At 49.0% G+C, this 27322-nt stretch overlaps 1 protein-coding gene across 3 annotated transcripts; it reads right to left on the bottom strand.

Moving 5' to 3' along the window:
* Positions 1–1152: 1152 nt before the first annotated feature.
* On the bottom strand, positions 1153–27242 carry LOC119227818 (tyrosine-protein kinase CSK). 3 transcript variants are annotated; one of them, XM_037486937.2, is made up of 13 exons: positions 26995–27242; positions 12836–12919; positions 10444–10557; positions 10009–10121; positions 7070–7289; positions 5000–5093; positions 4601–4666; positions 4390–4489; positions 4215–4305; positions 3887–3960; positions 3054–3249; positions 2777–2863; positions 1153–2536 (listed from the first exon to the last, which is right to left on the bottom strand). In XM_037486937.2, exons 2-13 carry the CDS (start codon positions 12848–12850, stop codon positions 2354–2356), a joined length of 1353 nt encoding a protein of 450 aa, XP_037342834.1. In that variant the 5' UTR covers positions 12851–12919; positions 26995–27242; the 3' UTR covers positions 1153–2353. The 3 variants fall into 3 exon arrangements, with proteins under 3 accessions (XP_037342834.1, XP_037342850.1, XP_037342841.1); XM_037486953.2 differs by lacking the exon at positions 26995–27242 and adding an exon at positions 24894–24956; XM_037486944.2 differs by lacking the exon at positions 26995–27242 and adding an exon at positions 16568–16678.
* Between the last annotated feature and the right edge of the window lie 80 nt (positions 27243–27322).

Here is a 27322-nt window from a genome sequence, read left to right as displayed (position 1 = left end):
AATTCCATTTGAATTAAAAATATGATCCAATTCCTCATGTTGTCATCATTGGGACGTCACCCCCTGGTTTATAACCGCACAGGTTTTGATAGCGGCAGCGACCTGTCAATCACTGTAAACCCAAAGTCCACTTTATGGTCGGTCTCTAATTGGATCACAATTTACCAAGTGTATATAAAACATGAAACGAGACATCAAGACCATAAACCCAAGTATTCGGAGCTCATAAACAGAGTTAGTAGTTTATAGTATTTATTTTCTTATAGACTTCTATACAATCTGCCGTGTTACTACCCGGAGGAGTCGCCCCCTGCTGGTTAGCAAAGCGACCGCAAGTTCTGCAGACAACACACCCGAAAGTTGTGTAAGTGACAAATGTGTTTTGTACTGGGATGTAGTTGTGTCACAAGTTTCAGACAAACTGACTGACTTAGTAAGGACATAAAGAGCAGCCATGCTAACTGTGGTTTAATCCAACATTAAGACAACGAGCTGCAGAAAGCGGTGACGTCTGGAGGCAAAGAGACATACAAACATGTCCCCGAACCGGCGAACAATCCTTTGTCATTCCTCAGCCAGAGACAAACCGAGAGCAGAGGAGGGGGGGGGCGGGGGCCCGTCTCGTGCTGCCGTGATGCGTCCTGACAGCGGCACAGTCTTAACCTCGAGCACAAACCGCCTCGCTTACGTAAGCGCCCACTTGTTGGCGTCCCCGTCCCCGACACTCATGGGAATCACGTGGCGTCGCCCCCCCAAACCCTTCGTTCGGAGCAGCTGGAGAAGATACAAGGTGAGCGTTTGAAGGAGCAGAAGCTGGAGACAAGCCCAGCAGCCTGGTGCTCATCGCTGGGGGGAGGGGGGAGGGGGGGGGGGGCACAGTTGAACCCAGCTGACAACACAGCGACACTCCTTCACACCTTTAGGCCTCCGCTGACACCACCTGTTTGTGGCACTTTATTTATAGCTGGTGAAGAGGTGGGGGCCTTTTTGCGAGACACATCAGTTCACAGGCGCTTTGTCTCGGGACCCACCCACCTTTCACAGGCCAGGCGCTTCAGTATATTAACGCTAATCTAAAATATGTCTCTACATTTGAATTTCATGCTGTAGTTCGACGTGTTCTACTAAGCCAAACACACGGTGCTTCCACGCTGTGTTTCAGATGGAATGATTTATTCATAATCATGATAGCATAATAAAACACTGAACATTGAAAGCACTGACAGTTGAACCCAAGGCCTCTCACACACAGCATGCACCACCCCGACCCTGAAGGTCCCCAAAGCCGAGTGACTCCTGGCTTCTGAAAGTCCTCCGTTTCTTATTTTATTTGTTATTCTCCACACTAGTCAGTTTCTTCCTTGTTCGTTTTTTTTTTCTTAGACTCCTTTAAATATATTTTGATATAAAAAACAAGCTCACGTATGATGAATCCACCATGTTTGTGAACCGCCTCGCCGCCCGTCTCCCGTTATTGCCCTGCCCCCCCCCCCACCAGGTGGTTAGAGGACAAACATGATAGTGGCCCCATAATTCTCATCCTGGACACGTGGTACAAAAAAGAATCATCCCCTTCTTGTGGGGCTACCATGGAGGTGCAGGAGATGGCACTAATATTTAAAACGGCTTGATAACCTCCCTGAAAAAAATGAAAGCATTAAAAAACATCTCTTAAAAAAAGCAATACAAATAAAAAAATGGAACTACAACAGTCCAGTTGAAAGACGAGCTGGAAGGGAAGTCTGGAGGCACTTTAGCACAGAGCGAAGGCCCCACGCCTGACACCACGCCGGGGGGGGGGGGGGGGGGGGTGGAATGACGAGAGAGCTGAGCTGAATCCATGCAGAGCAACAAGGCGATGCAGAGATCCAGGAATGATGGTGTGGCGGAGGAGGGGGGGGGGGGGGCGGCACCTGACAAACAAGCCTCCCCTCTAAATGCCATGTTCAGGAGAGGAGGAGGTGGAAGAGTTGGAGGTGGAGGGTGGGGGAGAAACAAAAGAACAGCAACTAAAAGGGGATCTTCCAGGTGGAGGAGGGACTTGGACCAGAGGAGGGGAGAGAGCATCGGGGGGGGGGGGGGTGGAGAGAGGAGAGAGCGGTGGCCCGTCGAGAGGACGAGAAACTGTCCGGCAAAAGCTTTACGACACAAACTGAAAAAAAACGTCCTCGTGTGAAGGCAGGGGGCGGCCTAGGGTCAAAGGTGGAGGGGCGGGGGGGGAGGCACAGTACGGTAGTCCCACAGGTCTGTGGGCTGGGCAGGAGGAAGATGCTGTGGTCCCTCTTCTTCTTCCTCCTCCACCTCCTAGCACTACCGTGTCTCACCCCCCTCCTCCCCCCCCCGTGCCTCCTCTTCACAGGTAGAGCTCCTTGGCTCTGATATGCTGCAGCTTCTCCCTCAGCATGCGGAAGGAGGGCCGCACGACAGAGTCCAGGGTCCAGCACTGCTTCATCAGGTCGTACACCACGGGGGGGCAGCCGTCCGGGGCGTCCATCTTGTATCCCTTCTCCACCCGGGGCACCACCTCTTTCAGGGGCTGAGAGCGAGAGAGAGAGAGCGAGAGAGAGAGGAGTGAGCATGTTGCGGCGGTAGCAGCTGCGTCCTGATGTCCCCACCAAAAGGTTATTTCTTAAATGACTAAACGTGAAAGCAACTCAAATAACGCACACATCGTGGCACATCGAGGTCACTTCACAAATCACACGCGCGCACACGCCTGCCCTCCGCTGGGGCCCGGTGGACCTCGGTCACGCCCACGCGGTGTTCAGGTACTTACGATCCGAGGGTAAGGCACGCGCCCGAAGGAGTAGATCTCCCAGAGGAGGATTCCGTAACTCCAGACGTCTGACTTTGTGGAAAACCTCTGCAGGACAAACAAAGAGAATGAGGGGAGAAGCTGAACTCATGCAGCCATGAAACAAACAACTAAAAGTTGCAGGCTCTAAGGAGCATGTGCAGTTTGCAGATTTGAATGATGACGGGGAGAACGTGAACTGCTGAACTAGTGAGTAAACCCAGGGGCCAGTTAGCCCCGCCCCCTCATAGCCGCTCACCTTCTCCCTTATGGCCTCGGGCGAGGTCCACTTGACGGGCAGCTTGCCCGTGTCCTGTATGGACGACGCCTCCTTGGTGAGGCCGAAGTCGCTGACCTTGGCGATGTTGTCGTCGGACACCAGCACGTTGCGGGCCGCCAAGTCCCTGTGCACGAAGTTGTTGGCCTCCAGGTACTCCATGGCTTCGCACACGTCCCTGCGCAGACACAGCGGGACATGAGGGCGGGCCCACAGGTGTGCACGCTCTGCCTTTATCTCCGGGGACATTTCTGGGGCCTTGCCAGACGCTTCCGATGACAAATGCCCATCAAATCTAATTGTTGCAGCGGTGGAGGATACAAAAATAAATCCGGCTCAATCGGTAAATACTGCAGAGTGATTTCCCCCGTTTCTTCTCACTTCATGTGCACGGCGTGAACGTCTGATCCCTCGCACGCCTGACAAGGACTCATTCAGGGGACACATGGCGCACGCTGGAAATGAATCATGAAATACTTGCAGTCATCTAGCGCCGCGCCGGGTAACTGCGCCGGCTAAATGGCTGTTGAATTCAAAGCGGCTGGATAAATGGAGATAAATGAAGACTTTGAGGCACTTGAGTCGTGGATGAATCAGCCACTCACCGAAGGCAAAGACCCAACAAAGGCTCCTTTCATGGCTGCCAGTTCCACGAGCGTGACAACGTTCTCTTGAAGCTCCATTCAGATCCAGACAGCTAAAGAGCAGCCGTTTAGCTCTCGACCCCCCCCGCCCCCCCGCCCCCCCTTCCCCTTCGCGCTGATTAAACGTTTGTGTGTCGTGCACATGTACTCAGAGAGTTGAAGAGGACTCACAGCGAGAACTTGAGTAAGCAGTCTCCGCCGAGCACGGTCCGTCCTCGGGAGCGCAGGTAGTCCACCAGGCTGCCCTGTGTGCAGTGGAGAGGGGGAGGGGCCATTCAGTCTTAATAATAGGCAATAGCGTGGTTATCTCTATTCTAGGTTACACACTTTTGGCGGCGCGTAAGATCAGAAGGCCACCACGCTCCAGTCTGCACAGTGACCGGGAGCAGCGGCTCCTTCCAGTGTCAAAGGATCCACTGAGTAACTCCGATGGGGGGGGTTAAGCAAACCACATGCATACGTTTTCACACGTTTCACAACAAGCATTTGTGCAACAAACCTTGGCCATGTACTCTGTGACGATGTAGAGGCTGCCCCTCTCCTCCACGATCACCCCGAGCAGCTGCACCAGGTTGTTGTGCCTCAGTTGCCTGAGAGCAGAGACATGAGAGTGGGATTCGTTACCTCTGGGATCAACTGCATCACGGTATTTATTGAATTTCAAGGGATCTCACGTCATGACGGAGGCCTCGGCGATGAAAGCCTGCGCCGTGGCGTCATTTTTGATGCACTTGACCGCCACCTTGTTCCCTCTGTAGTCTCCCACCATCACATCTGACGAGGACACAAGACGGGGGGGGGGGGGGGATGAGCGTTTGAGTACAGCTGGAGAGGCGACCTCGGCCTCAGGTGTATGAGACAAGAGGATGCAGAAATGCTCCCCACCTCCAAACTCCCCTTTGCCAATGCTGTGCAGGAGTTTCAGCTCCTTCCTGTTCAAGGCCCAGCCGCCTGCCGAGAGGACAGATGAGGGTTAACGCGCTTCATGGACAACAACATTACTCTGAGACACCCAGAGAAACGGATGAATTCATCCATGACGACGGCTTCTCAACAGTTCGCAAAGATGTGAACACGACGAGGGACGAAGAAAGGCCAGAGGAAGACTGGGCTCGACCTTGGGGGGGGGGGCGGTCGGATCCCAGCACTGGCCCCCGGAGGCACTAGGATTAATTACCCCTGTGTTGATGAACGCCATTAGGCCCCTCGTGAGGTTACCGTGACAGTAACGTAAACACAACAATGTCTGCGGGGAGGCGTTTAATGAGCTCAGCGGGTCCTTACTCCTGGAGAACTCGTCCTGTGCTGCCACCGTTCCCTCCATCAGCTTGGGTTTGATGAGCCGGGTGCAAAGGCCATCGGCGTCTTTGGTGTAGTGCTGAGGACAGACAAGAGACAAGTTATTCATGTCAAGGACATTTTCCAGGTTGTCATTTCCATAAAAGCTTACATGGTCTGCCTTTTTTATGAATAAGGCTGCAGTTATACGGCAATAGTTTATTCTCACTTTGACCTATTGAACGATCAAGGACTGATGAAGAAAGATTGAATTTGAGTGCGAAGACTAAGTCGACTAAATGCGTAAAGGATAACGAGACAGAGACAGCAGAAGAAAACATTTATCATATCACACCAAGAGTTGAGAGATTTTCTGACAACAGACATGATGAAACGGCCATGATTAGAATTATCGCTTGTTTCAGCGCTGTACTCCTCCAATTATTAGTCTTTGATGGCGTAATGATAGTACTTAGGTTCTGTCTGACACCCGTCTCATCCCCAATCATAAGTGGAATGAACGCAGAGCACTGAAACCCAATTCAACCATTCATGGATAAATGTCTTCCTAACGAACATGGCTCATCAAACCTGTGTGTGACCGCCCCTCCGGCTAATCAATCACAGCAAGAGAACAAAAGGTCTGTGCTAACGTTACATAACAGCAGCGTGACGAATCCACCACCGAGTGCAAGTGGCCGAGGCGACCACCAGGGGGCAGCATGGTGAAGGAGACTCACGTGTGGCCACATATGTCCAAAAACAACAACACAAATATACACCAAATCACAAAATGTAGATTCAACACTTTTAGACAAATCTGGATGTTGTAATAATTTCTGAAAATCCAGATATCTAAGGCAAGAAAATAATTATTTCTGCACACAATTGTGCTAAAAATCACAATCCTACAATCTGATTAAACCCTAAGGGTGTAAAAACCCTAGATGAGGATTGTAGCTCGAAAAAAAACCTTTCACTGTGCTATTATGCCCTTTAAAAATAGCACACTGAGCCATCTCTGTCTCACTCCATGCAGGAATGTTGCATTCCTGTGACACATAATGACACTGGGGCGGCTGTGATTGACAGGGAGGAAGCCCGGGGTGTGTCAGCATGTGCGTGTGTGTTTGTAGATCTATGCGAAGTCTGCTGTCACAGGCCAATGAGAGAGCGCCAGATAAACACACAAGAATGCAAAGCATCCTCTCACTGCCTCCTATGGAGGGAAGAGGAGAGGCACAGGGGAATGCAGACAGGGGAGGAGATAAAGATGGGGAAAGAGAGAGAGGACAGGCAATGGTAAAGAGAGGGGGTGAGGTGGATAACAAAGAGAGGAAGCAATATGCCAGGCATACACCAGGGACGTTGAGGAAGGCAGAAGCCCGCCTGGAGGGTGTGAACGAGAGAGAGAGAGAGAGAGAAGATTGTGGATAGAGAATGCAGCGGGGACGTAGATGGTCTCGGTGCCAGCTGCCACATTCCTTGAGTCCACTTCCAGCAGCCAGCGAGGCAACGAGATGAGGTCCACTTAAAAGTGTGATGGCTTTTTGAAGAACGTAAACCATCCACGGGTCCACTCGGTGTGAGCGTATAGCAAAGGTATCTTTTTACCATCGTTTAACTATGTCATCTCAAGCTGGATTCTAAATCTTAATTGTACGTGATGACTTATTTACAGACTCATAAAACAGACCTGGGTCGCTTCAACAGTGGTGATCCAAGTAGCAATAAACATGAATATTACTTAAAACAAAGGGAGAACAAAACACACAGTGGACGTGATTTACAGAAAAATCAATGCAGCCTCCCGGGGCTTCAACTAATGAATGACTCTGCAGTTTATTATCTTGATCAGTCATTTGGTTTAAAGATCTTTCTCTTAATGCACATCGCTTGTCTGATGTGAGGTCTTCATTCTTCATTATCCAACCAACAATCTACAGCCTAAACCCTTTGAGTCAACAGAAAAAAGACTTTGATGACTCAGCTCTCATCATTATCAAGCCTGAAAAAGCCAATGGTCTTTTCACCAGCCCAACATTGGTACCAAGGGGGAGATGGCCACCACCTCACCTCAACCAGCTGCATGAGGTTCTCGAAGTACTCCTCCTCGTCGATGGTGAGCTTGCCGTTGTGGTAGATGATGCGGTAGTGCTCCACTTTGCCGTCGCAGCTGACGCACAGCGTGTAATCGCCGGGGTAGTTGGTGCTCTCCCTCACCAGGAACAAGCCCGTCTCCGGGGGGTAGAGGAGCCGCTCGGCCTGCTCCCGAGTGATCTTCCCGTGGAACCAGCTGCGAGGGCGGGAACGTGTGCAGAGGGTTAACAATCGCAGACCATTAAAGAGGCGAACCTCATCCACGCGCCACCACAACTGAAATCCTCATCAGCTCGGGGTCAGCGCTACTACCCGCCGCCACGCACTGCGACACGCAGCCCGACTCATCAGTAAATAACCACCTCCTCTACTGGGCGGACCAGGGGGAGTCAGTGAGAAAGTGCCTGGACCAAAACAACAGGAAGTGAAGTGCAGCCTCAGACGAGGCAGTTGGACAGGAGGCAGAGCCAAGTCACCAGCTCCTGGCTGACCTCAGGGGGACCCCGAGGGGACAAAAGGACCACGATTTCTTCACTGAGAGGCAATGAAGCTGCTGCTTCACCCCCACCACACGTCCTGTGGATATCTCCACCAATCGGTGAACAGGGAGGGCCCTCACGTGCCTGGTTCTGATCATATTGGGAATTTGGTTGTTTACGTGAATCAGTAACTTGGCAGGCTTTCATTTCGACCCAGTTGGGTGTCATGTGTAACGCGTATGGGGAAACTCCCAAAACCTGATCAGAACCAGCATTTGGTCTTTTGCTGCTCATTACCAATATGGAAATATTTTATAAAATATATTTGATATTAATCTACTGACTTGTAACCTGTGATCTGCAAAATGCTCAAGTGTAATGACTGTTATGACGTAATGACTGACTTCCCAAGGAAATGGAAACGAGTCCTACACAAACGCACACAATCGATTCATGTCATTTCCCAAGTGAAACGCTTGTGTCGACCTACGGAGCCTCCCGGCCCGCCGTGGATCTTGAAGTAGTGGCAATCAACGGCTCTAATTGATTTAGCCTGGTTTTCCCGAGGCATCCTCGGTCACTCCCTCCTCCTCCTCCTCCTCCTCCTCCTCCTCACTAAGCGTGAGGCTCAGTGCGGGGTGAGTTGATTAGATCAGTGCCGGCGGCTCCTGCGATGGACAGCGGCCTCCTTTAACTCCCGCTAATCCGGGAGCGGGTCGCGGCAAGCGTGGCCCCGGCGTGGCCAGGACACACACACACACACACACACACACACACACACACACACACACACACACACACACACACACACACACACACACACACACACACACACACACACACACACACACACACACACACACACACACACACACAGTTTGGTGAACACGCCCTTAGCTGCTCTGTCCATGGCAGCCGCGGTTGTCGCACATTAAGTCATACTAAAATTAGGGCTCAAAGCATGCGGTAAACGACGGGGAAGGAGAGCAGCAGGGCTGAAAGCAGAGGGTCCCTTTGGAGGGAGCTGCACGTCATAATGTCTGCCTCACGGGGGCAGCAGAGAGAACCAGCTGCTGGGAGGCCAACGGCAGCGGGGAGAGGACTGCATCCATTGGTGGGAATCAATCAGTGCGCAAATGGGGACAAGAGGACCCGCAGCTGAACCCTTATGTAACAGTGAAGGGAAGGAGAGGTCCCAGACATCTGTTAGGGATTCATAACCAAAAACCAAAGAGTCCCAGAGGGTTACGGGGCGGCAGTAAAGGACGTGAGGTCATCGGGTAGAACTGTGCAAACTGCTTAAGAGGGGACTAGTCCAGACTAGACCGCAGGAATCACTAACTTAAAGTTAGCTCTTCAGACCACACACGCAGCAGCGGGGCCGAGCTGGATGACCCCCCCCCCCCCCCCCCCCGGGACCACGTTGAAAACTGGTGCAGACAGGCGGCGAGTGGAGGGAGAGGTTAAAGCTTCCAGCGGCAGGTGACAGTGAGGGTCAAAAGACCACTTAAATGTTTCCTTCCAGTAGGATGCTAGAGTGGCAGTGATGGATGGGTCTGCCGAGTCACACAGGACAGCTCAGAGTAAAGCCAATAACAATATTGGTTTTTATCAATTATCATTGTTGATGTAGTCTTTTCCCATCTTATTATCACTGCTGTTATTCATTTAAAGTTTTCTATGTATCAATATATTGCTGTACATGTGCATTCTGCAAACCGAATGTTGAATTGTGTACAAGATGTCACTTCTCAACTTAGCGGTCTTCACTGGAGTGCTTTTAGAACGTTTATTGTGCTGTATTCCTTGTAAGAGCCATATCCACATAAAGCCCCACTATTGTTATGATGAACACAGTTGATGGTGGAGCACGTCTCGTGGGGGAACTCTTCTCAGCGAGAGTGGCTCTCCTCTTATAATCCCACACTTCCTCTTCACTAAAAACTCCTCTTAGCCTGTGAAGTTTAACTACTACAACAAACGCTTGGCAGCTTTCAAATGACATCATAGATGTGTGAGGATACCGCTGCATCCCGGATGCTCTCGGCCTTCCTGTCTCTCGTCATTTGCATGTGACTTTTGTTACGTTTCCGTCTTTTGTCTTCTTTTTGTTTTTTGTTTTTAAGATCGCTGTTGTTTCAAAGATCAAAATGCTGTCGCCGACAATCGGAGACACGCAGTACGAAGCGAAAGACTATCCATCCTTTGATGCTTTTGACTCCCTTTGGAAAGATCACCGCTACATTTTCACCATGCTGCGAGGGAGCTGAAGTGAACGGGAGGATGCGATGACTTGATCACTCACAATGTGGCAGTCAGTGGGGGTCAGGGGTCACGGTTTCAACAAGCAAACAAACACAACACGCTGTATAAATCAGAAGAAGAAACATTAAAAACCATGTTGAGTGACAGACCCAGCGACCCCCTGCTACTTACGGCATAAGACTGAGCTTCCCTCCCGACTTGACTCCCTCCCGTTTCTGCACATAGTTGGCCGGGATGGTGCCCTCTCTGCCCACCGTGTTCCTCGCTCTGTACCAGTTGGGATCCTGAGTGGGACACACGAGGACACACGAGGGACAACGCAGCATCAGTGCTGGTGATGATAACTGAGGAGAGCTGGAAGTCTTCCTGTGGGCGACGAGCATTAAAAGGGGCTCACGCCCCTCTGAACTCCAGTAATGGTTTAAATCTGGTTCCAGTTAGGACGGGAGTCGTGTCAATGAGACGTCACGTGCCATATAGTTCTATATTCTGGTACAACATGATGCGTAGATTAAAAAGAAGTCCATGAAACATTAAACGTGTTCCACCCACGGCACATAGACTATGTATTTATATGCGTGCACACACACACACACACACACACACCCTGGTGACTCCGATGATGGTCAGTAAATCTCCTTTACAGAAGGGCAGGTCCTGTTCGGTGGCGGTCTGGAAGTTGTACTTGGCTACACACTCTGTGCCAGTCGACCATGGTGCCTACCACACACGAGACAGGAAGGAACCAACATTAGGACATTTTTAACACAAAGCACCAGCATTTCTACTTAATTGCAGGAAGAAAAAATGGATTGAGGCTTGTTGTGTTGTGTATCAGCACAAACTTCTGCTTCCATTTTCAAAACGTCTCCAATCTCAAAAAGATATTGAGTGCTCTCACGGATCCTCAGCGATAATCCATATCTGTGCGTATGCATGTTAACGCCACCCACTTCACGGATTAGAGCGGTGAATATACCCCGAGGGGCTTGTGTGAAGCTTAGCAAAAGGTTGAGGAGGCGGCACTGCTCTGCAGAACGGAGGAACAAGGGAGGAAATTGAGTTTAGACAAAGAAGGGGAAAGAAAAGTTTTATGCTGCAGGAAAAAGTGAAACCAGTCGACTGGTTGTGAAGCCTTTACTGTGGAAATAATAAGCTGAAACCACCCAAAGAAAACCTAAGGAACATCAGGCAGCAACCTGTTAAGTGAAACCAGTGCAGAAGGGCACTTTAACGGCCATTTGAAGGTCTATGGAGAAATGACTCATTCGCAGTTGAACATTTTTAACATTAATTCATGGTTCCAATCTCTAGTTTTAAATCTTCTCCAATACAGAATGATGTTAATTTAGTAAATGACGCTGCATTTGAACTCAAACGCCATAAATCAGAGTAGGTGGTGAACGTGGAATCACTTTGATTGAACACACTCGAACCCTTTAAGATACTGCACTCTGCCTTGGAACCGTCCTCAGGTACGTAGCGACGCGTTTCAGCTTCCTGGTCCAAGTGAAGCAGTTTCTAGAAGGAACATCTTACAGGTATCTCCGTTTGCTTGGTGGCTGCCCGTCTGCTCTTCATTTCTTTTGCTAGCTCTCTCGTTATTGCTGTGGGCTAAATACACTGAACTTCATGGTTGGTGATGTTGGGCTCAACAGCCCACCACAGGGGAACAGAGGTCAGATAAATAATCGTTTTAAAAAGCCCTGTGTGGGTTTGCAGTGTGTTGCTTCTGAAGCAGAGGATGATCCGTGGCGTATGTGAGGGACAGTCTCCGGCTCGTCTTAAACAAAGTCGCCACATCACAGCCGCTTCCTCCGAATTTCCTCTCTCTGAACCCGCCTTGAAAGGCCAGCTGTGCTCATCGTCCGTCTGTCTGAATAATGGAAGCGTGGCAGCCGTACTCCTCCAAACACAAAAGGAAGCGGCAGCCGGGATGAGGACGGCGTGCACAGCCCGCGCCGTCATCAGAAACATAACCGCGGTGCAGAGGACGAAATGAAAGGAGCCAGAGTACAAAGCAGCAGGTGGATGCGAGGTCCTTGCTGTGCGACCGGAGTCCCTTTTCTTTTCTTACTACATATCTACTCATATGAAACTGTGTGCATAGTTCTACAAACCCGCCATCAGTCTCGAGCCACCGTGGCACTGGATCCGTGGTGCATTAATGGTGCTCTGAGCTTTTCGGTCAGGCTACGGGGCTCAAATAGGCTGAATAATCTGATATGATTACGGCTTGTAGCATTACAACATCAATTATTACTGGTTGCAAAACCTAATCAGCAAAATACCGGGAACAATAAGGACAGCCGGTGGCAGGAGGGAAAGCTATTGGTTAGTTAGCCCTTGTGAAACATTAGTTAAACCACTGTGACGGTCAGGTAATGTGTGAGAGCACTAAAAGCTGAGCCGGGCCCTTTGATGGACGCGTGCTCACCAGCTTTGGGCCCTCACGCATGGCTGAGGATATGGGCTCCTGTCTGCACCTCACGCTCACGTCAGTGTACGTGCGTGCTCGCTTTATGGAGTCAAGTTGCCTCAGTGAAGCTGACTCGCGTGACGGATGGCTAATCCTGGTCGGCCCGTGTGACCCCAACGTTTTGGATAATAACTATACATAACATCTCCATCTGGGTCTCCGTAGTGACCAGTGTCTTCTGGAAATGTAAAAAGAGCAGAAATCCAGCCACAGTGCTGAAAACCCATTAACTAATTAAATGAGCGAGGTTTATTCAACAATGATCTGACAATTGGATTTCTACATGCTGGCTCAGCAAAACAAGTCTTTTAGAGACGTCATATTGAATGTTTTTTTTTTAACGGCATCTTATAGACTTTATTCACCCACAAGGAGGATCTGCAGATCAATTGGTACAGACAATGATCAGTTGTTGCAGCGATGGTTTAACCTTTAACGTCCAACTTCCCCTTGCTGGGACGTGTGTAGGCGGATGTAATGCAGAGCAGGTTTTTGTGGGGGAAGAAGAGATTCACTTACGTGCATCCCAGACATGATGAGGGGCGGTTGGCAGCAGGTGTCCTCGGGCAGGTAGCGGTCACTGTTCAGCTGGTACCATCAGAGCTGCAACAAAAGAAACGTAGAAAATCATTACAAATGCGATCAATCGCTTTATTTGAGACAAATACAAGAGGTACCATGTCTCGCGGCCTCGGAACAGAGATTTAACATGTCGCTCATGGACAAGTTAAAACCAAAGCAAACTGTATTCTTGTCGAATCACCACTAGCATAACAAAAGTTACTGGTGGTACAAAAAGCATGAAACGAGCCCTAAGTGTACAGATGTTTTGCCGTATGGATTCACAGTACTGGAGTCAGTCCGCTTCCATCTTGGCAGCACACAGAACTTTGTTGCTAGATAAACCGTTTAAAAGGTGGAACATTAACAGAAAATGGCCTCCCGCAGCACACTGCTTCCATTCAAAGCTTCTCACATCCAACCAGCCGAGGGAACAGGAAGTTGAGAAGCGGGGGGGGGGGGGGGGGGGGTGAGGCGAGTGAGAGGGAGGAAGGGGCTGACGCATATTTTCCAGCGCTTTGTTCTAGGTGGGGAGGAGCCTCCACTCGTCCAGAGGGAGAGGGGCTTCTAGGGCCCACTCCACAACAACTTGAGCATAATTCATACCTCAACGATTGAGACCAAAAAAGAAGAACTCTTTAAACACCTCCCCTCCTGTTTGAAGTTCCCAGGCAGATGCCCACATCATTCACTTTGATTTAGTCCAGCCAGCCAGTCGTTTTTCCCGCATGCAAAGCCTCGGTGGCGGTTTAAGAGCCACGAAAATGACGCATCTCGTCCAGACGCACCCGCGAGAGCGCGCTTCACCGTGCTGCCGCGTCCCGCGTTCACACAGGAAGCGGCCTAATTGCACCCCGCTGCAGGACGGAGCCGAATATATCCAAGGCCGGAGCTGCTCCGCTCTGCTGCGCCCACGGGGCACCCGCTTCGTTTCTCTCTGACTTTAAGCTTTGAGAGCAGCGCTGCTGGCCCGCAAACACGCCACGAGCCAATAGCACAGAAAGGGATCTATTCTTATCTCTCTTCAGGGCCGAGGAAAGCCTGCGAGCTCTTCAACAGCATCCCGCTGCTCGAGTGGAGCTCAGTAAGTGCTGCGAGTGGAAAGGGTTCTGTTTCGATTCTAAAAATCGGCTTTGGGCCGGACTGTGGGGCGACGCCGCCGTGTCCGCTTCTCGCGAACAATGCCGGCCGTGCTGAGAGCACAACGCATCGCGGTGCCATCTGTGCTTGATGGCGAGAAAGAAGGCGTAGAGATTGTGCTGCCGTGTTGGGTAACACCACCCCAGCTGCATATTTGCGTGGCGTATGTCTTAAGACCAACAGCCCCACTGCACCAACAAAAAGAATGTCAACAGTTAGAAAAGGTGTGTGTGTGTGTGTGTGTGTGGGGGCGGTTTCGTTGCCAGGTTCTGTCCAGCCACGACGATTTAATACCAAGTCCCTTTGGCCAACATTGTCCTGCAGCTGCTTACGTTTCATTTGTTGCCCAAGTTGGAGAGAAGGGTGGATTTCAGCGTTCATTCCCCACACGTCATCGAGGACCAGCTGAGCGCCCGACGCCAACCTTTCCTCCACTTCCCACTGTGCACCAGGAGCGGCTGTTGACAGCGCCATGGCAACACGCAGGATGTGACGGCAGCCCTCTTGTAGTGCTTTGCAGAGGGCTGCGCTGCTGGAACATCATTTAACGTTTGCGTCCTGCGTGTCGCTTGTGTTGGAGTTCTACTTAAAATGTCCATCTGGGTCTTTGTGCTCCACTTCTGCTGCACAGGAGGCGCTTTGAGGAATCCAGAGGAGAGGCGATAAGAATGACTGAGGGGTATTGTTGCATCCAATAATCACCTCGTTACGCCGTATTAATATTTCACTGGGCTGCGCCTCACAGGGCAAATATCTGCATATTCATTATACTTGTGAGAATAAAGCAATGTTTTGTTTCTGTTTCACTCGAGCATGGAGACTCCTGGAGCTACACGCTGCTCTGTTCAACTCAAACCCCCACCGGAGGCAGCCGCCCGGGCCCCGCTGTGGACTCCCCAAAGGGGTCGGGAAACAAATCTACTCTGCGTCTTCCACCTCGCGGGAAAAGCAGTGAAGAACAGATTCCTGCTGAAAACTACAGTTGCTTTTCCTTTCAAAGGTAGTTTGTGCGGTTATTTCAAGTCTTTGCTCGTTATATTATATTCCGTCCTGCCTGATCTGATGAGCGTCGATTCTCCACATTTCTGCTATAGAGGAAACCATTTGCTCTTATTATTAGCTGATGGTCATGCGAAAGAAGCACAACGAGGAAAGGCGCCATGCGAGTGTGGCTCAGTCAGCTTTTACTGCATGAATAAGACATTAATCCCCCACCAAGGCCCGTTTAACGGAGACCAGTGATGTCAGATTCCTAAACAGGAAGTCTGGTGCAGATCAGGGTGCTGCCAACACAGCGTCTACCGGAGCTTATACAAGTTGACCTTTAAATCACAAGGTCATCCACTGTGCACTCTATTTACCGAGCCGCCATTTGACACCAACCGCTCCTTTCCAACTTGAAGGACACCTTTCAATGAAAAATGTGAGAAAACAAGCAGCGAACCACATTCCCATCGAATTCCAGGTCCGGTTAGTCAAGTTGAGCAACACAAGCGCTCTGCAGAGAGAACACTGTGCTCACCACGGCAACGGGTTTAAGGCCTTATTTGGTCCAACCAAACCTCCCATGTCATGTCAGGATTGTTTTTTGAAAATGAGATGACATTTCCTGACTGTAACAGTAAGTAAAGCAGGCACGTGCACAGACATTCTGGGGGGAAGGGAACCCAGAATTATTTATTTTTCATGAAATGAAATTAAAAATAATTAAATACAAAACACAGGATATTTTCACCTTACATATTCATTTTTGTTTACAAACTAACTCAAAATGAATAACAGGCAAAGCAACAGACAAAACAAGGCCATGTTGTACTTGAGCAATAAGGCGGTATCATCAATAAGTTTGTGGGTGTTTTTAGGCCTGAACTTACTATAAATTATAAGTTAATAGAAGGAAATAATTGTAGCCACAATCCGTTGAGCATCGCATTTCAGAAAAAATAACCCCTGCATGTGTGGGTGTTGCTATGCAACAGACAAACAGCATTGGAAACATCACGGTTGTTGGCTTAGCACCAAAAGTTTGGGCCTGATTAGAGATTCATTTGTGCGTCTGAATACGTCGCAGCAAGATCTCATTCATTCACATCGCTCATGACGTCCACCTTAATGCCCTCTTCAGCTAAACAGTGTCCTGTTGTACACCAGACTCATGTAGCTCAACTTAAGACCTACCTTTCATTTCAGTAACTAATTTAATTAATTTTTCAATAAACATGGCAACAGCTGGACAAGGCTTAGAAAGTGTTTATTTTTTTTTAGGAAACGTCGGACCACTTGCGACGTCACGTTTCCAACGGCACTAATGTGGTTAAAACAACGTTGGGGGACTTCAAACACCGTTTATTAACTACGTGCATGTCCGATGCTGAAGCTGTTCAGCACTGCATGAGCGCTAAGAGGAGGGGGAAGAACTCAAATAAATGCCCCATCAGATATCAAAACACATTTGGGGGGAATTAATGACAGGCATTTTTATTCTTAAATATTGATGAATGAAGGGGCACTTTTCTCATCCAGCGCAAAGGGCAGGTGCTTGAGGTCTACCTGTGCAGGAGGCGGAGCCAACCTCAGGTGCAGCTGCACAGCTCAGCATCTGTTCATGTGCAGACCAGTGACTGAGTGTCTCCAAGTACAATCAGGAACCTGCAGCTGGGCTGACAAAGAGGACGCAGTATTGGACAGAGAGAAAGACCACTGGGCATCAGGTGGAAGGACCAAACGAGACACAGGTCCTTCAAAGGCCGGTGTTTGTGTCCCAACTGCTTTAAAATGGCATTCAGGACCTTTTTACCTAAACTGGTTCTGTTGCCTTGTCTAGGCCCGATTCTGCTGCCTAAAGCTGAAGTTTGACTTGTAAACTACGTTTACGTACTCATTTGAAACCACAGGCTGAAAAGGCCAGCTGTTCATCACTCAATGCTATTTTCCATTTTTTAATGTAGCAACGGTGTTTCTCCTTGTTGGCGGGCGAGCTGTACCCAGCATGCAGTTCGGGGTTTCATCTTTGCATACGCTAGGATTAGATTAATATACAATCTAATCATATCCCATCAAAATGTTTTATATTTAAATTAAAGCGCAGCCTCTTAGGAACAGTGCAGCTTTGTGCATTGAACCTCGTCCAGGCTCAGCAAAGATGGACAGAGTTTATAATGTAGAGTGTAGCGCAAGCAAAATAATGGTGAAGGGGGGGGTAGGGTATGGATATTTGACCTGCTGGGTATGCAAAGACGGCATAAACCAAAAAAAAAAAAAGGCTCACGGTGCTGAAGGAGGAGTCAACAACAAATGACTGGTGGCTGGATCACACGTATGCAAAGTGCTTTACAGCAGGCCTGTCTGCAGCCGCTAATTAATCAGACACGCTTACAGTCAGTGAGCAAACGGGCCCCTGGTCGGGAAATATGCAAATAGGGTGAAGTGGATGAAAGTGGGTTTTAGTGCTCGTCACGGTTTCACGTTTACAGAGACAAGATGTAGTGAACAGAAGCAGAATTACAGGATAAACCCTCCGTATACTCGACCAAGCAGCTGCTCCAACTGTAAGCCCCGGCCTCCAGGAGCCATGCGAGTCCAGTGGGACACATGGTCCAATCAGAGGAAAGGCAGGAAGTTACCAACGGAAAGTCTAACGATAAGTGGCACACGCAGACAACGACCCGCTTCACCACCGCGGGGGGACGGGCCGGCTGCCAAAGGAGGGAAAACTAAACAAAGAAGTGAATGAGAAAAACATGAGGAAGCGGCGAGCTAAATGTGTAGTTCAAGGTCACGTGAAGGTCTTTACTGATGTTTGGCTCGTCTCATTTGGACTGATGCGTGGCTTGGCTCCATGTCTAGATCATGTTACGTATTCCACAAGAAGGCCTCCTCGATTACAACCTAGTGCATCTTCCTTTTTTTTTTGGGAATTATTTCTGTACTGCTGTGGTGCTTTTTAATGTCCCACAGGAACTCCGCCCCCCTCCTCTTCTTCTTCTTCTCTTTGGCTTAGCCGCCGCCAAAAGAACGAAAGGGCCGAATGCACAGTTGAGGTTGCTGTGGTCTTTGGAGCGTTTATTAAACGTCTAAAAGAAAACGCCGGCCAGCACATCCAAAGGCCTCTAGCATCCACCAGCAGCTGCACCCCAGGGATTAGAGATAAGTGCCTTGCTCGAGGGTATCTAGCTGTTAATCGACCTAGGAGGAGCATGAAAAGCAGGATTAAGAGACATGTCCTCCACACAGACTCACCAGATGGCTCAGAGGTTTGAACTAACAACCTCCAGCGCACACTTAACACCAGGTCACTTTACTGACTTTAAGGGGCGGTAATAAGACACAGCGGCTCCTCACCACACGCATGCAAACAGTGGTACCAGCAGAAGAGCACAGAGGTGGCCTGCTGGATGCCTGAACGGAGGAGGGTGGGAGGGGGAAATCACCCTCTTTCTTTGTGGCAGGGTAACGGAGGGATTTGTGTGTCTAATCCCCCCCCCCCCCAATCCGTATTGAAGCGAGGTGGGGAGGACTGCCAGCCCCGTCTGCCTCTCTGATGCAACCAGTGACGGGGCACCGCCGGTGACTGACTACAAAAGCAGGGAGGCAGGAAGTGGAAGAAAGAAAGGGACGAGATTTCCCTCCCATTCCCCCCCCCCGTGGAGCGGTGAAAGCGGCGGGGACGAAGGGTAGCGGCGGCGGCCCATTGTTTGAGCTCCACGCGCTGCGGTTCCAGTGTCAGCACACACTCGACTGGGCCCGGCTATTTATATCCTCTCCACATTCATCCAGGCGGAGGAAGGCAGAAGGCGCTTTATCACGGCGTACACTATGGAGACACGGCTCATAGCGCTTTTCCTCCTAACCCCCCCCCCCCTCAACCTGTATCTGGACCACGTTGGGTGTTGCACTGTGGTTTAAACGCTGCGTTATAGAAATTAACCATTATTTAATCAGCTAAACTAAAGCTCAACCAAATACCCTAACACATAATTGGGGTACTTAAAGGAACACAGTACATTTCCCATGATCCCCGTCAAAAGCCTCGACATGACAATGTCATCATCACTGTTGATTCTCAGACTTAAGCAGGCGATATCTTGAAGAGTTTGTATTCAAGTCTGATATTACCTTGCAAAAATGAACTATTCAGTGGAACAATGTATTATCCAAATCAGATTTTAAAGCATATATAAAAACTGTTAAATAAATGTTAAATATTTAACTGCAAAGTAATAATAGTTGTTACCTTTTGAATCAATCCACCAGCCGCCACACAAACCCAATAAACACCCACATCCTCTGGCATAATATATTAATATATGCTGCTGCTTGCACACATATGCTAAATGCATTCTTCAGCCATGGTTTAATAAATGCCGTCTCTCAAACACACACGAGTTGCATCAAACATCCCAGGAGGGGAGAGAGAATGAGCGAAGAAGACCGGGTGCAGGGGGGGGGGGGGGGGGCGGTGAAGCACGAGGATGGAGACAAAGAACGTGATTAGCAGCAGCCACAGCGGGGTGCCGGTTCAATGTGGCAGCAGCATTAGCAGTGACTGGAGCTCAGATCTCTTCCAATAAAAAGAAGCATTCAGGGCACTGGCACCGTGGAGGAAAAACCAGACTCGAAGGACTAAAGAGGGAGAAAATGGAGACAGCAAAAAAGAAAAAGAAAATAGAAAGAAAAAAAAAAGAATTATAAAAAGGTTACCTGGAAACTGAAGATTTACAAACGGAGAAATTGAGAGTATACAGAGTGGGTGCAGCCTCTACGAAGAAGACACCAGGAAAAACACGACGTAGTCACACTCGACACAAGAGTAGACATCTTGGGCCCTGGAAAAGTGTTTCTGCTCCCCAAAATTACTTTACATTTGGCAGCATTGGCAGAAAACGTGGTAAAAGTTTTAAGCTGCATTTCAGGCCCAGCTGAAGATCTGTTTATTCTTCGGTTACAGAACATTCTCTGATCCAAAACTGGACTCTTTAACAGTCGAGTGTTTTGCCTTTTAAAGAAAGCGTTTGAGCCTAATTGACTTTCTCAGGCGTGGACTCTGAACTCGGAGCGAATAGGAGAAAAGGAGAGATGACCCAGACAGAGAGATGATGGACGCAGATGGAGAGGACAGCCATCAGCAGAGTGGACAACCCAGAGAGAGGAGAAAGACCGACGTGGGGACGTGGAAGACGGCCTGCTTTCTCGGCAGAGGACTGTGTCCGCCGTTACTTAATATTAAACAGCAGTCATCTGTCGGCTCCGGTGCCACCCATGAATAATAGAGGCCCCGCCCAGCTTTGCCTGCCCTTTGAATTATTCATTCCCATTGGTGCACAGTGTGCGGGCGCTCCTCACAGCGGGGCAGGCCGGCCCACGTAGCCCCACCCGCAAGCACGTGTGTGTGTGTGTGTGCATGTTCACAGATGTTACACACTCCTGCATACATTAGGGTAGTCCCAATACCAAAACGATGACTTTGATACCGCAAGGCTCTAATGAAAACGACGTGATAGCCGTGTATAATCGATGCTATGATGCTATGTAAAGTTTCCAAAGTACATTTTTCTTTTTCCCCAACGAGGTGAAAACTGTCGGAATGAGCTTGGCCACGTGAGGCCACGTCTCCCCGGCAACCACGCGCTTTGTGCGAGGTGGGCAGCCCCGCCTCCTCGCCGCCAATACGTGCAGGCAGCGTGACGGGGGCGGAGCAGTGAGCGCGCTGTGATCATGCGCTGTTTTAAGGAAGTGACCATACCCAAAAAAAGCTAAATCGCATTGTTTTCAACATACAAGTATTGTTTAGTATCGATACGCCGTGCAACATCAGAAGCACATCCACGCACCTGCCAATCACTCCTAACAGCTTGTCCAAGGATCTCAGCATCATTAAATGAATTAAAAACTAGAAGAAGAGGCGTATTGTGAGTGGCTGTACGCTCTGGTTTAACTTCTTAGTTCATGTCCAATACAGTCTGTTAATGTACAAATGTCAGCTGTCTATTACGGAATCTTACAGACACAAACCACACTGATGACATGAAGAAGAATTAAAGCCCCGTTATTATTGGACATGGTTACAATCCGAAGCCGAAGGTGTTTTGGATGCTCGCTCCTTTTGATTGACTCAGGCTCCTGATGTTGAATCTAGAATCGATTGCTCTTCCTTGAGGTCCCGGATGTTGTGGTTGAATTTTTTGCAGTATTTTAACGCTGAAAAACATTCAGATACATAATTTCAATGCATAAATATTCAGTGCTAGAAATTCAATCACCTGATGACACAGATTTACTTCCATAATGCAGTCACGTCACCATCCTCAGAGTCGAGGATGAATCACGGTGGATTTATGGCCGTTCAATCAACGCTAATGGAAGATCATGTTCATCTGCGGCTGAAAATGTCAAAAAACTGGGAGGGAAATACGAAGGGATTTAGTTCCCCAGATTATGTTTGTTTTTTTAGATGAAAGTGATAAAGACAAAAACTGCCTGGGAAAAAGCAGAATAACCAGATGATAATCACCAATTCTTCAGCTACAATAGCACGGCCCTGGAGACCATGTTAACTAGGTCATTAGCTTCTTTTCATAGACTTAGTGAGGAAACGTACCCTAATTGCCTGACGGATGTAAACCAGATCAACGCTGCTTTGACAGCACATCGCACACAGACTGGTGACGGTCCGGCCGCGTGTCGGCCTCACCGTGGATGGGGGGGGGCAGAAAGGAAGCGTCGCGGCGTGTGATGAGCCTTCAACCTACAGTACATCCAGCGTGTCCCAGTATGAGCCACACTGCACCAACAAGTAACACACACAAAGCAACGCTTACTCTCATCACCGGCTACAAGACAGAACTTCAAGAAAAACAAACACAAAACGAACCAACCATCACCAGGCTCCACTGTCTGGCAGGACAACACAACACACCAGCTGATACGCCCCAAAAAACAAAAACCCACAGCAGAAAGCCTCCACTCAACAGCGTCATGTAGAAAGAACCCAGCAGAATAACTTTAGAAGGTGTGTGTTTGGATGCCCCGAATTCTGCGTGTGTTCACACCAGTAGCAGGAGGACGCTGTGAGGAGGACAATGCAACGAGGATGATGAAGAATCACGACGGAGCGTTTCCACTCAGGCAGAACCAGCCCCTGTAGATGGCGGCGCTGTGGGACTAAGTAGTAGCCCCGTGTCCTCTCACTGGGACCGGCAGGACTCTCCTCCCAATGTAACCTGTGGATATTTCATAGATTTCCCAGAGCTCTCTTTAGTGGGGTTTGACTCCGACACTCAACTCCATGGAAGCAGCACCCCAACAAGCATCACCTCGCCCAAGGACAAAGTAAAGTGGACGACAACTGAACCGCTATCCGTATCTGCTACTGCAGTACGTCCCTCATGTAGTCCAGCTAACCAGGCAGCAGTGAGGAGATCCTGGATGTAAAGATGACAGGAGACGCGAAGCCAATGAGCAAGACGAGCTTACACTTTAACGAAAAGGCAATAGCCCACATGTGGAGTGTTATGCAGCGGCCTCGGTGAGTCATAATGAGGATCCAAACAAATAATCAAATTACATACTGGACAGCATGGTGCCAGCTTGAGATGGGGAAAAAAAAAAAGATCTTAATGGGATTTGAGTGTATGATAAAAACTTTCCCTTCTCAGCTGTTGGATCAGAAATATTCCCAGATGTAAGCATCGCCGAGCTAGACTGATCAATTAACCCCAGGAAAAGATAAAAACATATTTCTTTATTAAAAACAGCTTGAGGGGAATTTCTACGCAGAGAACACCCAACCAATGAGCTTCCTTTCATAGAAAATAGTGCATTAAGACTAGAGACCCAATTCAGGGGGCGTCTCGGTGACATCATTAGAGCGGAAACGGATTTTTGTGAAACGGCGCCGGGCGGTGCACTTCAAACGCGACTCCGAAGGAAACGGGAAGCACTGAAACCTCCCCCAGTCGGACGGGATTCATCGTCATTAGCGATCATTCTGCAGATCTGTCCTGGGGCGTTCCCAATGATGGCAGCAGAGTTTTACTACGTACACAACAACTTACTGACTGCACTAGCAGAGAAAGGACCCGGTCTACTTCCTGTTTGGAAATCATGGCATGGGACACATCTCCATCGTACGTTTGTCCCCCCCACACACAGAAACAGAAACACTCCTGTTAGTAACAGTTTATGGGATAATAGACCAGGTGGTGATGTCTATTTGGGGCTGATCCACTTAATTAAACTTTGCTGCGATAGACACATCCTTCCTTGGAAACTCCAAAGTTGACCTAAAGCAGCTCTGTTGAAATGCAACATGGCTCCCAATCGCCAACGTTGATTAAAACACAGAGCGAGCTGCTTTCATACACGCCGCGTGCAGGAATGTCAATCATCTCCGGCTGCAGTGTGAGTCAACATGTCCAACGAATGCCTGAAAACAATGACTTCACAATGTCGGCCTTTTGGTCTTATTCAAAACAATAAGAAACAGACTGGAGTTGGAAGCTTGAGGAGAGCACAGCCTTGGTCATCAGCCTTCTTTCACACAATGACTACAGCCAGCGAGGCCCTGATCCAACTAAACTACAGCTAGCGATGGATCACAGCGGCACGTTGCCATCGGAACGCTCAGACAACGTAGAGGTACGATTCCTGGCTTGTGTGAGACATCGATTTTAACTTCATCAACGGATTAGTTTGTTTTGGAGGAGCACAAGTCTTTCCCCTTTCAGAACACAATGTGGCTGTATCGCATACCTACGAAAACAACACCCCGTCATTGTTTAAGTGCTTTCCTGGGTTGTCTCATTAGATTCAGTGATGATGCCGTCAGGAAAGGCTTGTTCTAATCGTGTCTTGCACAACAACAACAACAACAAATAGAGTGCAGACTTGGGCAGGTTTACAGACACCAATGACCAGGTTCCAGTTATGGACCATCAGACGTCTCTGCTGAAAACTCCTCACAATGGTCTATTAAAACCCTTGAGCTGCAGGTTACAGGAACGACTGGGGGAGGGGGGGGTTGTCTGGCTCCTTAGAGGTTACATCTACCTCCTTCATGGGACTACCACAAAAACACTGGTTTTAGAGAAATATATGGGGATCAAATGTTCCTCTGATGTACCGAGTACCAAAACCTTTTAACACCACTGTAGCAACACATGAACACTGCAAAGAGCATTAACCACAAGATACACACCAAAATATTGCATTGTCTGCATTATTATCACCAATGAACCAATATAAAACCAAATAACAAGTAACCATAACTGACCAAATCTACAATGACGATGCTTGTATAACACGATAAAACCAAAAACTAATTACCTGCAGAACAACTACAACTTCTTTAATAATGGATTCATTTTCTAAGCTAAAGAACTGTAAACCAGCAGGTTCTCTTGTTAATCAGCTGTCACTGACAGTAAATTGAATATTTTTGCAGTTTCAATGCTGAACAAAATACCAAACAACGTATTGATTCATCTTGGTATTGATCTGCATTTGTTAAGTCAGTTAATCAGTAATAGCATCCCTAACAGAAAGTTAATAACTAAATAAATATGTGTCTTGTATAAATCGCTTCACAGTGAAAAAAAGGCCGTCCTGTTGGTGACACACCTCTTTGAAGAGAGGAAGCAGCGTAGGAGAGGTGCCGACCTGGACCCAGTTTCACTTTTCTTCATAGGTCCCAAGTGGGCCATGACAACGTTTGCTACAACCCTGCAGAGCTTGGGGGTGCCCACCAAACAGCATCAGACACAACAGAGCTCATCATACGTACGGTACGACAGACGCATGCACGGGCAACACGCCACTCAGGGGCTGCAGAAATGCAAGCGTCCCTCGGGTTGATTATGCAGAACGCAGAGTGACCTACCGTGCAACCATCTGGGATGTCCTGCACACTGTTGAGCTCTGCACCGCCGTCTCCGCTATAAACCCCCCTCTCTGTTATTGCACTTGCTGATTAAAGAGACAGCGGACATCGAGGGGGGGCGGACTAAACGCGGTCATTGTGTCGAGGTCAGCAGGGCCTTGGACGGACTTCAAATGTGCAACGAGACGGTCTGTGTACAGACAGAGGGGCCATTGCTTCCCCGCTGAGAGCGCATGAGACAGGGCTCTCAGCTTAACTCGAGACAGCGACGCGGCGCGGGCCCCCGTCGCAGCTTTTAGGATCTGCAAGACAGCGGCGGTTTACTGCCCCTCGTGCCCATCACTCCAAGAGCTGTAAAGGACGGAGCAGACATAGCCGGTGGACAAGTCCCGTCACCTCCAGTGCTCGTCAAGCTGCACGTCGATTAGATCCTCCGACCAAGCCATCAGTCTCTCACAGAGAGGGGGGGGAGAGAGCTTTTGACAAGGAGAAGAACGTACTGTGGGCAAAGCCACTTTACAGGATGAGCCCCGACGTAACAGATGGCAGAGCTGCACCGTTGTATTTTAAAAAGGAGGCATTCATGCAGACTCCTGCCCCGCCCCTCTGACCAACCTCGCCATCAAGATTTTAACATGCTGCTTCATTCACTCACTCACTGTTCTCATCACGGCAACAGTTAAGACACGTGGGCATCAAATTCACATCATTACTTTGTCTCGGAAATCCAACCTGCTCGAGCCTGCTGTTTCTTAATCAGTTTAAAATTTAGGCAGTTAGATAGAAAATGATTGCATTTGTGCAGATAACAAAGAAAACAAACTAAAAAAGGTGCTTAATGTCTACATCCAGTTTACACTGCGAGGTCCAACTGCTCGTCAGCCTAAACAACAGGTATCAAAAAACAGGCAACGTGATCTGGAGAGATGACATTTTAGATTTTGAGGTGTGACGGGTCAGATAACAAGAGGCTGCACAGTGGAGATCTACCACGGACGGTCAGTCATGACACAGCTCGCAAAGGCATGAACATTTCAGTCTGCTGACAAACAAGGCCGGTCAGATTTATTTAAAAGCTAAAACCGCAGTTTTACATTGTCAATATTAATCTGAGCATTGCTGAAGTGCCGTTGAGCATTACAAGATGGGAAGTCTTTAGAGGTAAACAGTACGATCATCAGGAACTGATTTATTGCCTGCAGTTATAATACATTCTGATGAAACACTTCTCCACAATCACAGTGTATGCTTGAGCCTGTTGTAATGACCTATTGTCTGACTATTACAACAGGTAATCGGTTAAAACAATAACAACACGGTATTGTCTTATTGCCCAATGCTCTGCACCAAATCCGTTGTATGTAGAACATACTTTGGCAATAAATGGCAGCGTTGATACACTAAGGAAAGTTTTTGTTTCGACGATACACCAACAGTCCTGGACCGGTCACTTTGTACCCCCATCCATCACACGACGCACCCCCCTGTAGCACCACGTCTACAGCGATGGACCACAGCGTGCCAACACGTGTTTGTAGACAGAAGATACAGCGAAACGACAAAAGACAAAACCACAAAACCGTCGCCACGACCACAGCGTCCGACTATGGAAACAGAAACGATGAGGGTGGGTGACTAGGAGGTTTTTTTTTTTGCAAAGCCCCCCCAACCCCAAAAACACCACGTTGGTAGGTAACGTGAAGGAAAACACCCCCTTAAAACAGTTATCTAAATAACCTGTTATTTAGTGTCCATTGCTCTGTGAACCCCGATGAATGCATTGTGTCAGCCACACGGAGGACCCGACCTAGCATGAGCAGTGTCCGATAATGGGTGTCGTGACGTTTCGCGGTACGTTAACTAGCAGCTAACGCTAGCGTTCCCCAGTAGATATAACCACGGATCACAACATGTCAAACCCCCCCCCTGGGTGAACGTAAAGTGACCCACAGTTAAATACACAGCCCCAATAACGGATCTCCCCTGTGCGCTGGCGTGTTTTTTTTTTCTTCACCAAAGCCTCCCGAGCAACAACCCGGGCAGCAACAGCAACAGCAGCAACACAACGAGACAACCAGAGGCTGCGCTGAGGGCAACTCACCCCGAAAACACTCCGCCGTGGTGTCGACCAGATGTAGCTGCAATCAGCGATGAAGGCCCATCAGGAGGACTCCTGCGGTCGGGGACGGGGCATCCAGGTTTAGCAGCGTTTAGTTTCGACAATTCCAGACCTAGCTTTGCTCTGACGTTTGCCCCGGACTCTGCATTTGTGTGAGTGTGTGTGTGTGTGTGTGTTTTTTTCGCGTGTGTCTCAGAGGCCTGCTGCTGGAGGAAATGGGCTCGAGCGCGCATGCGCGAAGGGGTCGCGGAGCCACGGAGCGGGCGAGCGGTGTGCTAGCGCAGCCGCGTGGCCAAAGGGTGACATGACA

The sequence above is a fragment of the Pungitius pungitius genome, chromosome 4, assembly GCF_949316345.1.
Source record: "Pungitius pungitius chromosome 4, fPunPun2.1, whole genome shotgun sequence".
In the NCBI taxonomy this organism is placed as follows: domain Eukaryota; kingdom Metazoa; phylum Chordata; class Actinopteri; order Perciformes; family Gasterosteidae; genus Pungitius; species Pungitius pungitius.
Note: the sequence above shows the minus strand (reverse complement) of the source record. Positions and strands in the feature narration are given on the sequence as shown.